At 34.9% G+C, this 11,636-nt stretch overlaps 2 protein-coding genes across 2 annotated transcripts; both read left to right on the top strand.

Annotated features, from left to right (window-relative positions):
* The first annotated feature begins 11 nt into the window (after nucleotides 1–11).
* LOC110640659 (tubulin beta-2 chain) lies at nucleotides 12–1,756 on the top strand. Its single transcript, XM_021792047.2, has 3 exons — nucleotides 12–505; nucleotides 589–858; nucleotides 949–1,756. The coding sequence occupies exons 1-3, from the start codon at nucleotides 112–114 to the stop codon at nucleotides 1,626–1,628; spliced, it is 1,344 nt and encodes a 447-aa protein (XP_021647739.2). The 5' UTR covers nucleotides 12–111; the 3' UTR covers nucleotides 1,629–1,756.
* Nucleotides 1,757–2,875: 1,119 nt separating this feature from the next.
* LOC110640660 (uncharacterized) lies at nucleotides 2,876–5,357 on the top strand. Its single transcript, XM_021792048.2, has 3 exons — nucleotides 2,876–3,249; nucleotides 3,491–3,533; nucleotides 4,877–5,357. The coding sequence occupies exons 1-3, from the start codon at nucleotides 2,977–2,979 to the stop codon at nucleotides 5,023–5,025; spliced, it is 465 nt and encodes a 154-aa protein (XP_021647740.2). The 5' UTR covers nucleotides 2,876–2,976; the 3' UTR covers nucleotides 5,026–5,357.
* Nucleotides 5,358–11,636: the final 6,279 nt, after the last annotated feature.

Below are 11,636 nucleotides of genomic sequence, written 5' to 3'. Positions count from 1 at the left end.
CACTTCACCATCTCTCTCTCTCTCTCTCTCTCTCTCTCTCTCTCTCTCTCTCTCTCTCTCTCTCTCAGCAGTGAAATTCGAAGCCCGGCATTTTCAAAATACCCAGCAAATATGCGTGAGATCCTACACATCCAAGGGGGCCAATGCGGTAACCAAATCGGAGCTAAGTTCTGGGAAGTTGTCTGCGCGGAGCACGGCATAGACTCCACTGGTCGCTACCAGGGCGGCTCAGATCTTCAGCTGGAAAGAATCAATGTATACTACAATGAGGCCAGTTGTGGTCGCTTTGTCCCTCGTGCTGTGCTCATGGATTTGGAACCTGGTACCATGGATAGCATCAGATCTGGTCCTTATGGTCAGATTTTCAGGCCTGACAACTTCGTCTTCGGCCAGTCTGGTGCTGGTAATAACTGGGCTAAAGGCCATTACACTGAAGGTGCTGAGCTTATTGATTCTGTTCTTGATGTTGTTCGAAAGGAGGCAGAGAATTGTGACTGCTTACAAGGTAAACCTTGTGTTCATGAAGTTGCGTGCTTTTTTGGAGTTTATTATTTTTTTTAATGGGTTTTGTTGTTTGATTTTGAGCAGGGTTCCAGGTGTGCCATTCTCTTGGAGGTGGTACTGGATCTGGAATGGGGACGCTCTTGATTTCCAAGATTAGGGAAGAGTACCCAGATAGGATGATGTTGACTTTTTCGGTGTTCCCCTCTCCCAAGGTCTCTGATACAGTTGTGGAACCTTACAATGCCACTCTGTCTGTCCATCAGCTGGTGGAAAATGCTGATGAGTGCATGGTTCTTGACAATGAGGCCTTGTATGACATTTGCTTCCGGACACTGAAGCTCACCACTCCCAGCTGTAAGCTCTTATCTTTTTTGGCTTATTATTGAGCAATTAATTCCTCTTGCAATTTTCAATTCTAATCGAGCTTTTGGTTGTGTGGGACAGTTGGTGATTTGAATCACTTGATATCTGCTACAATGTCTGGAGTTACATGTTGCCTGAGGTTCCCTGGCCAGTTGAACTCTGATCTCAGAAAGCTTGCAGTGAACCTCATTCCATTCCCTCGTCTTCACTTCTTCATGGTGGGTTTTGCCCCTCTTACTTCCCGTGGTTCACAGCAGTACCGGGCTCTAACTGTACCTGAACTCACCCAGCAAATGTGGGATGCAAAGAACATGATGTGCGCAGCTGATCCAAGGCACGGTCGCTATCTGACAGCATCAGCCATGTTCCGAGGCATGATGAGTACAAAGGAGGTTGATGAGCAGATGCTGAATGTGCAGAACAAGAACTCCTCCTACTTTGTGGAGTGGATTCCAAATAATGTGAAATCAACTGTTTGTGATATCCCACCTACAGGTCTTAAGATGGCATCCACATTTATTGGCAATTCGACGTCCATACAAGAGATGTTTAGGCGTGTGAGTGAGCAATTCACAGCCATGTTCAGGAGGAAGGCGTTCTTGCATTGGTATACAGGGGAAGGAATGGATGAGATGGAGTTCACTGAAGCTGAGAGCAATATGAATGACCTTGTTTCGGAGTATCAGCAATACCAAGATGCAACAGCTGATGAGGAAGGCTATGAGGATGAAGAGGGAGAATATCCCGAAGAATATGAGTAGCGTTTTAATTTTGGGCCTCAACTTCCAGTTGCTGGTCTTTTGCCTAGGCTAGGAAAGAAGAAAGGACATTAATTGATGTAATTTCTCATATATTCAGTAGTAAAATTTCCTTATTATTCAGCCTGCAATTATTGCTTGTCCATTTCCAACTTCTTGCACAGCCAAATTGAAAATGTAGTAATTATTATGCTCAATTGACCAGTAGTGTAAATTCGAAATTAAAAATGATTTCCTAGCGAACCTATTATTGAAAAAGAATAATCTATGGCTTCTAAAGTTGTACAGTATGATTTCCATAGTAGCAATAACATGATCATGAAGACCCCAGGAATTAAAGGAACCTCACACCCAGGGTCTTTAATTTAATCTATTCACTCAAGCGTAAGAGCTATTTTCTAAAGGGATACGGAATAGCCGCGTGAATGAAAATAACGACGTCGTTTCTATCTAGTAAAGAATATGACGATGATGGTTGGTAAAATAACGAGGTTATTTCATAATAAAAAGAAAAACCTTTAGATGAAGATGACTCTCTTCGCAGCGGTCGGTAGTAGCACCAGCAATTGAGCAAAACCCAGTCAGACTCAGAGGAGCGTAAACCTAGAAATAAAAAAAAATGGCGACAAGTTTCGTGTGCAGGGCATCGGCAACTAATCAGACCTTAAGCTTCTTCAGATTGTCTTTCAACTTCCTCAAAAGCTTCAGCACTTCTGCTCCCTCCGATAATGCCTCTTCCACTTCCTCGGCTTCCAAGAAACCCAACCGAAAAAAGAAGAAGAACTTGTTCGAGGTTGCTCAGTTTTTGCCCAATTGGGGAATCGGTTATCACATGGCTAAATCTCATTGGAAAAACGTCTCTTATGAGATTACTAAGATCAATCTCTACAAGGTCTGTCCTTTTCTTTTGATTTCTCTCTCTGGCCTGTAAAGATTAAATAAAATGAAAATTTTGTGTTTTTCTGTTGACATGACAAGTAGGAGAAGCTCAAATGTAGTACAATAATACTACGGTTTAGAGTTTATGGTTTGTTGAATTTCTGGTCTTTTTTTTTTTTTTTTAAGTTTTGAAGGGTTTAAGGTTGAAATAGACTAGTGAGATAATTGGATTTAATGTGGTTCTTCTTCTACAGGATGAAATAACGACGTCGTTTCTATCTAGTAAAGAATATGACGATGATGGTTGGTTGAGGGGTCAATTGACAAATACGTAAAATAACGAGGTTATTTCATAATAAAAAGAAAAACCTTTAGATGAAGATGACTCTCTTCGCAGCGGTCGGTAGTAGCACCAGCAATTGAGCAAAACCCAGTCAGACTCAGAGGAGCGTAAACCTAGAAATAAAAAAAAATGGCGACAAGTTTCGTGTGCAGGGCATCGGCAACTAATCAGACCTTAAGCTTCTTCAGATTGTCTTTCAACTTCCTCAAAAGCTTCAGCACTTCTGCTCCCTCCGATAATGCCTCTTCCACTTCCTCGGCTTCCAAGAAACCCAACCGAAAAAAGAAGAAGAACTTGTTCGAGGTTGCTCAGTTTTTGCCCAATTGGGGAATCGGTTATCACATGGCTAAATCTCATTGGAAAAACGTCTCTTATGAGATTACTAAGATCAATCTCTACAAGGTCTGTCCTTTTCTTTTGATTTCTCTCTCTGGCCTGTAAAGATTAAATAAAATGAAAATTTTGTGTTTTTCTGTTGACATGACAAGTAGGAGAAGCTCAAATGTAGTACAATAATACTACGGTTTAGAGTTTATGGTTTGTTGAATTTCTGGTCTTTTTTTTTTTTTTTTAAGTTTTGAAGGGTTTAAGGTTGAAATAGACTAGTGAGATAATTGGATTTAATGTGGTTCTTCTTCTACAGGATGGTAGGCATGGAAAAGCCTGGGGGATTGCTTATAAAGACGGTTAGTGTTAACTTTACTATTTTGCGATTTCCTTCTTAGTTAATGTTATATTTGGAGATCAGTGATTCAGTTTTAAAACAATTAAATTAAGATTTTCTTATTAATATTGCGCTGCATTTGTCTCTTTGATTGAATCCTCATTGATTAAAATTTAGTGAATTTGACATTAAAGGATTGCCAGAGTGGGGAAATATGTGATAATCAGCAAACTGTGGAAGGTCAAAACCAAGGATATCCAAGCAAAACTGATTTCCTATCAGGATGAGTTTCAAATATTTAAATTTATTATACAACAGATGATTTTTTTACATTGCAGTTTTGATGCTTGAAAATAAATGTCTTCTCATAATTCTATTCTCTGTAAATTTAAACCCATGAGAACCTGTACAAGCATTCAGACTTAGAGCAGACTTTAGATGTGCTAGAATACTGCTGCATTTAATGATCTGAGGAACATATTTAGCCTCCACTCCTGGATTGGATTACAAACTCTTGTAGATTTCTTCCCCTTAGAGAAGGCACCAGAAGAAAAATACTGTTGCAGATTTAGTAGTCAAAAAATTTTCAGTTGCAGAGCTCCATAAATAAATTGATGGAGCAGCATCCAAAGAGGATGTTCTTAAATTTTTTGACTTCATATTCTTATTCCTTTCATTTATTTTCTGTGGTTTGTGATCTTTGCTTATGGTTCATTCTAAGAGAATTTTGTCAAATCATACCAATAGCAGTCATTCTAAGATAATTTTGTCAAATCATACCAATAGCTACTTTTCTTAGTATTTCAGTTTTCAACCCTTAACAGAGTTTGGATTAGGCTAGTCCTAGTTGAATGTAAATTTATTTATCCCACTTCTTCTCTAAGAATCAAATAAACTTGTTGGCTATGTAATAATTGGTTTGGTACAGGTTCACAGGTTACTAGGTTAAAATTCTCTGCTCATTTTGTTTAAAGAATTGTGTCCTAAACTTAATGATTCATGGAAACCTCTTTATACAGTTTGAATGGGACTTTGCTATGGAATTGTTTTCATTTATATTTGCCTGGTCTACTTATCATAGTCATATAATGCAACCTTTGTCTCTTTCTCATATGCCATAACCTTTTCTCTTAGAACATGTATGCTGCTGTAGGACTGAGCTAATAAAAAGCTGATGGAGTCATGGTTTTAATTTATACGCGTTCTTTGCCCGGTGGTCACAACCTCCTCAAAATATACCTGCATCATTGTTCATATTTGATACTTGTACCAATGGAAGTGCTAGCAGGCAATGGCTTTGCTCCATTTTAAAAGGTTAATTTTTTAATATGGTTGCAAAGTTGGTCTAATTAGTATTTAGTACAGGAATTCCTGCTGATGCTCCAAAGAAGATAAGTGGAGTTCATAAGCGTTGCTGGCGATACATTCCAAGCTTATCAAAATCATTGGAGAGCAAACCAATGTCACCAAAATCAACAGAAACTGTCCCAGAGATTGAAGTTCAGACAGCTTGATCCATTTTCATTTTTAATGAGGACCTGCCTGACCATATGAACCTGGTGTCTTTTTTAGGGTTGATAACTTGAGTTTAAGAATTGCATTTTTTGAAAGGGTTGTCATTGGATGTCTAGCGATCTTGTATCAATTCTTTTCTGGATGTATTCGATGCTTTTTTTCATAAAATCCTCATTAGATAGACAAACTCAAAACAATAGAAACATGAGTCTGCAGTCGCAAATTTTGAACATGCTAGTGTTAGCTCTTTGAGATCTTGGAGTGAGATTTTGAGTTTACTTTCTCTTATATTAATAACTAGTGGAATCTCGCTGAGCAAATTTTGGGACTATGCGTTTGTGTGGGCGCGTGTGTTTCAACTCATGTATGCTTGCTGGTGTTATTTATGCAATTTCATTCATGCATTCCACTTGTTTACATTCTTTTTTGGAGTTTGAGCACGCCGAGTTTTGTGATGAGATTCATCACTGGCGTATGATGCAAGTCAACTGCCTCTAATGAGATAATGGATCTCCTTGCGTATTAGCTTAGGCGAGAATGAAATAGTTTCTCACTTCATTTTTTCAATATAACCTGATCATGGCCAAAACAAATGGAGATGTTGAATTGTTCTTTAGAAAGTAACATATATATATATATATGGAGAGAGAGAGAGAGAGGTATTTCTCTGAGTATATCACATGGCATTTGCTTTTATGATATTGTCATGTGTCGGACTCTAAGTTAACCACGAATGGTAATATATGGCATATTTTAATACTTGATATTCTTTTATTATATGTAAGTTATAAATTATTTAATAACTAACATATATTTTTATATTATGAAATCTTTATTAAAAAATTTAAGAGGTAAAAGTAATAAAATAAATTTTAAAATAATTAATAAAAAATTTAAAATATTACACTTTTTTATATATTAAAATTAAATATATATATATAAATTAAAATTATTAAAAGTCAATGCACAGGCAATTCCCTAATTTTGTCAAAAAAAAAAAAATCAAATTAGGCAGTTGGTGTTATAGATGCCAAGAACCAAAAACTCCTGTTTAGTAGAATGCATCCTAAATTTTTTTAACAAAATTATAGAGAATTTTGTATCAATATTATTAGAAAATTTTATGATTACTTAATTTCATATAAAGTATAATTATTTTGTTATAGAAAGTAAGATAATTTTACATAAAGTTACGACTTATCTTATTAGATTTTTATTAAATTATAATTTTTTTTCATAAAGTAGTTGATTACGAAATTTTTATTAACTTAAAAAAATTCCTCAAATAAAAAAACACATATAATATTTATTAAAAAAATCTAAGAGATGAATTATGTATGATAAATTTTATTAAAAATTTATAAGAACATGTTAATTAAATATTATTTAGTAGATTTTTAAAAAATATTTTGTGTTTTTATATGGAGATTTTTTTTTCTCGATAAGTTAATAAAATTTTTGTAATTAATTACTTTAAAAAAATTATTTTATAAAAATCTTATGAGATTAGTTGTAAATTGATGTTTCAAAATATGTCCAAGAGGGGGGTGAATTGGATTTTAAAAATAATTTTTCGATTCTTGCTCAAAACCTTTGAAAATTTGCAGCTTGGTTCAACCTAATTTTCTACTGTGAAATATGTGCAATACTGCTCAATTGATAAGTTGATACAAAGTTGGCTCATAAGCATTCAGTATACTGATCTAACAGGATATATTGGCATTCAGTGAGAATTTCAGTAATCTGAATAAAATCACAACACAGCAAACAAAGCAGTAAACAGAATATATTAGTTGACAGCAGATATAGCAGCAAGCAAATTATATCAGATATTAGCAGATTTAACAGTAGATAAATTATCTCAGTTTGCAGCAGAGTTAACAGTAAACAGTATCAATTTTTATCTCAGCAAAAACACTTCAATCAGAAAATTAAAATGCATAAATGTAAAGAGTAAGGGTTGAGAAAATTGAACACTGAATTTTTATAGTGGTTCGGCTCAACTAGCTTACATCTACTCTCTCAAATATCCCACTTTGAGTTTTCACTCCACTAATCTTCTCTTTTAAAGGCAATAGACAAAAGCCCTTTATAAATCTTCTCACCAAAGCACTTACAAGTAGCTTCACACTTCTACCAAGTGTTATCCCAAACACTTTTCACAATCAAGCTTCAATAGGTGCTTGAATGACCTCTCATAAATGATAAGAAAGTGTTTAAAACTCAATCTCACTCAATACAACAGAATCTATAAGGAAGAGATGAGTAGGTAAGCCAATAATGAGCAATAAAAATAATTTGAGCACTTTGAATGAAAGCTTTAATGATCTTAAAATGTTAGGAACAGTAGAGAGACTTTCATTGAGTGCAAAATGGCCAAGAGTAAGTGTATTTATAGCTCTGGATCATTTCTGACTGTTTGAGAACTCATTTGAACGTTACAATTTCAAATTTCAAGAAAATAGCTGTTATTTTTTCTTTTTCTATGATGTTGTGTAGAGTTTAGACAGTTAGCATACCATAACAAGTAGCAAACTAGTTAGCATACCAAACCAAAACAAGTAACAAACCAGTTAGCATACCAGGAAAACTTTTCTGCATAACTTTGAAAACTTTAAAACTTTACACCAAATCATAATCAAATGCTTTTAGGCTATTGATGCTATTTAAAAGAAAATAATTGAGGGATTAGAAATAAATATCATTGGCTTCTACTCCTCAATTCTTTTCACAAGCAATCCTAAAAGTTAAAACTAACATACCAGTTAGCACACCAAAACAATTAGCAAACCAGTTAGCATACCAGGAAAACTTTTCTGCATAACTTGAAAAACTTTAAAACTTTACACCAAATCATAGTCAAATACTTTTAGGCTATTGATGATATTTAAAAGAAAATAATTGAGGGATTAGAAATAAGTATCATTGGCTTATATTCCTCAATTCTTTTCACAAGCAATCCTAAAAGTTAAAACTAACATCTATACTACATGTACCTTCAAATTTGATCTTCAATGCAGCTTTTGAAGGTAACATTTTCTTCCTTTATCTCCTTCGATTCATCCTGTGTTATCTTAAAATGTCATCCTTTCTTTAAAAGCACAAATCCATCATGAATTCCTTGAGTCTTTTTCTTTGTTATTTGAGAAGCACAACACTTAAAACAAGGTTAGTTTGATTATAGTTGAGTTTTGTTATCATCAAAATCTATGCTCCTTTGAGCTCATGGGGTCAACAATCTCTCCCTTTTTGATGATGACAAAACTCAATTGAATCACCATGTAAGAATTGACAAGTGTGAGTATGTGTATGAATGTACATATGGGAATAACTCCCCCTATGTATGTACCTATATCAACACATATTAACAAATAACTCCCCCTTAATAATTTCAATGAAATATTTTTAAGCATTTTCTGTCACAAGGAGTTTTAGGCAAGTGTGACTAAAATACTAACTAAATATGCACAATATATTTTCATAAGCTATATCAACAATATATTAATCACAAAATATATCAACAAGATCACTCATTCATTTCTCCCCCTTTTTGTCAGCATCAAAAGAACATGGGAGAAAACATGCACATGTGTATAAACCAAAATTCAGTTTAAGTGCAGTGAACAAAATAGTCAAAATAGTAGATAATATAGCAAACTAATTAAAGTCCAGAAAACTAAAAATAGCAAATAAAGTAGCAAACTAAGAGACAGGCTGTCAGACAAAATAAAATCAGTAAACATCCAGTATAGGGGTTTATCCTTTGAGCCTAGAGCTTCTTCTGATTTGTCTCAGAGCAGCCATCTTCACCCTTTTTGGCTTGACAGGTTTATCAATCAAGGTTTGAAGGATTTCAGCAACCATTGCAGTTCCAGGTGTTAAGGGAACAATAGGGCCAGCAACTAACTCAGATGCAACAACAGTACCGGATTCTGCAATAGGCTTGTTGCCAGATAGTTTATCAGTTTCTTCTTTGTGCTTGCTTCTTTGTTCCTCTTTAGCTGTTTTTGCCTTTCCTTTTGCAAGTGTAGGAGTCTGTGGTTCCGGCTCAGAAGCAGAGTCACTCATGTCATCTCCATTTCCTTCTTTGCTGCTTCCTTTTTCATTACCATCATCGGATTCTTCTTCCTCTTTTTCAGTTTCTTCTTCTTCCTCTTCTTCCTCTTCTGTTTCCTTTTCTTCTTCCTCTTTTTCTTCTCTTTCTTTGTCTTCCTCTTCTTCCTCTTCTTCCTCTTCTTCTTCTTCTTCTTCTATTTCCTTTTCTTTTTCTGTTTGTGGAACAGAACCAGTAGCAGTAGCCTTACTGGTTTCTCCAGCTTCAGTGCTTGAAAGACCCAAATGAACTTTGATTTTGAATAGCTCTTCCACAATTTTATAAATCAACATCAAAGTTCCATCAATCTTAAAATCAAGTGCATTCATAAGAACAGTTTGAAAAGATCTAAATTTCTGTATTTCTCTAAATTCAATCTCAACAAATTGCCTTAAATTATTCACTTCTTCCAGAATTTCTTCAACATCAAAAGCACCACTTGCACTACTCTTAGAACTAACACCTTGTTCAAACCTTAGTTTTCTACCATCATCATCTTTCTGCAGACTTGTAATTGGGATCATATTTGTTCTAAGTTTCTCAGTTTCTAGGGGTATCCCAAAGTCTCTAAATAGGCCATTAAGAAGATGGGCATAGGGTAGTTTGTAGGGTGGTTTCCATTTCATAATTTGCTTTAACATAAAGTAGGCAAGATTAAACTCAATTTCATTCACAATATGCCAAATTATGCAAAGATCAAGTGTACTTAAATAGTTTGGACTACCAGTTCTAAGATTTAGCACATAAATGATGAAGCTATGAAGGATTTTGATGTGTTGGTGAGCATGGGTGATGCTAGTCTTATCTTTTACTTCTCCTTTAAATACTTTTACCTCAAAATCTCTTTTATTAAACCCTCCAACAGCAAATACTTTTTTGTGAGAACAGATTCTATTCCCACTGTTTGGGATGCCTAGGGCTCTGGCTAACCTTTCTACTGTCACCTCATTAACTTTTCCTTTCATTTTAACCTTAAAAGATTCATCACTTTCAGCATCATCAACTCTCAAATTTTTGTAGAATTCTTGAACTAAATCCACATATATTCCCTCAGTATTAGAGCATAATCTGTCCCATTTTTTATATTCAAACAGAGACTGTAAAGGAACAGAGACTTCATTAAAAGCAGGCCAGTGAATGTACCTTGGTTCATGAATGGCCCTTTCCATAAGCACAATTGGAGCTTTTGAAGTCTTTTTTTTCTTAGAACCTTTTTCCTGGACAGGCTCACTGGTCCTCTTCTTGGACTTTTCTTTTGATTTTCCAATGACTAGAGGAACTTCTCTCTGTGGAGGAGGTGATGCAGGGACACTGGCATTGGTAGAATCTGAAGATGATGAGGGTGTGGTGACCTTTTCTTTGCCTTTTCCTTTTGACCGTGCCATGCCCATATCAGAAAAAGTTGGCAGTAGGGATAGAGAAAGCTAGGTTCACAAAATGAACAATGTGAGCAGTCAACATATAACCATTAGAAGTATATCAACACATTTTTGACACAATGTCATGTATTATTCAAAAATTTTAGGACTGACAGTAAGAAATATTAGGGTTTTTGAGAATCAACAACAATAAATTCATGATTTTGTCATATAGTGCATTTTGGTGTAATGTGAATACTCAAAATAAGAAAATCCATCAACTAATTTCAAGAATGAGAGACGAAAGCAAAACAAACAAAAAAAAAATGTAAAACACGTATCCAGTAATGTTTCGAAATCAATACCTGATACTTGTATAGAGAACAAAAATCGATGATGACAAGAGAGAATGCGTCGAAAAATTTTAACCCAATGAGAATCAATTTGAATGATTTCCTTCGGCAGAGTGAGAGAGATATCGGGGAATGAATAGGAATGATTTAGGGATTTTTTGTCTTGAAGAATGCGGAATGATAGCTTTGTTTTAGAGCAAATGGGTTTAAGAAATTTTAAAGAAGACGAAGGGAGATGATGGTTGAGAGGGTTGTGAGTGAAACGGGTTAACAATGGAGAGGAGATGCGTTCAATCAGACTTCGGGAAGAGATGCGTTGGAAAAGGGAAAAATTTTGAAATTTAAACTTGAAAAGACATAATTGGAGATTTTGCAAAGTGATTGATACCGTGTACCAGTGGAGAAGCAGAGAACACTAATGGTTCTGCAAATTTTTGAGTCCCGCGCTAAAGATTAATATATAAAAAGTCTATTTTGCCCTCTAAACACATAATGAGACATTGCTTTAAATAAAGGAGTATTTAAGTAATATGCCTTTTAAAAATACAGAATAGGGGCTCAGAAAAGAAGAATAATCTTAGAATTACAGTACAATTAGATCTGACTACCAGTTTGCCAATGAAAAATTAGGAGCAATGGTAAAGTACTTAGCAAAGAAAAAAATTAGCAAATAAATTAGTATGCCACTGCAATCAAATTCTGCAGAATACTGTTTACGTCAGATCAGACCCAGAAATTTTCAAATTGCACCAAAAATATCAGAACACATTTTTAACACCACAAACCAACATATATCACTTCATTTT

Source organism: Hevea brasiliensis, chromosome 9 (assembly GCF_030052815.1).
Source record: "Hevea brasiliensis isolate MT/VB/25A 57/8 chromosome 9, ASM3005281v1, whole genome shotgun sequence".
Taxonomy (NCBI): domain Eukaryota; kingdom Viridiplantae; phylum Streptophyta; class Magnoliopsida; order Malpighiales; family Euphorbiaceae; genus Hevea; species Hevea brasiliensis.
Note: the sequence above shows the minus strand (reverse complement) of the source record. Positions and strands in the feature narration are given on the sequence as shown.

What these genes read in the sequence shown, in the direction of transcription:
- LOC110640659 (XM_021792047.2), top strand. Translation starts at nt 112, where the DNA reads ATGCGTGAGATCCTACACATCCAAGGGGGCCAATGCGGTAACCAAATC. An exon ending in GAATTGTGACTGCTTACAAG is followed by an intron (nt 506 to 588) that starts GTAAACCTTGTG and finishes GATTTTGAGCAG; the next exon opens with GGTTCCAGGTGTGCCATTCT. An exon ending in GAAGCTCACCACTCCCAGCT is followed by an intron (nt 859 to 948) that starts GTAAGCTCTTAT and finishes TGTGTGGGACAG; the next exon opens with TTGGTGATTTGAATCACTTG.
- LOC110640660 (XM_021792048.2), top strand. Translation starts at nt 2,977, where the DNA reads ATGGCGACAAGTTTCGTGTGCAGGGCATCGGCAACTAATCAGACCTTA. An exon ending in CTAAGATCAATCTCTACAAG is followed by an intron (nt 3,250 to 3,490) that starts GTCTGTCCTTTT and finishes CTTCTTCTACAG; the next exon opens with GATGGTAGGCATGGAAAAGC. An exon ending in GGGGATTGCTTATAAAGACG is followed by an intron (nt 3,534 to 4,876) that starts GTTAGTGTTAAC and finishes TATTTAGTACAG; the next exon opens with GAATTCCTGCTGATGCTCCA.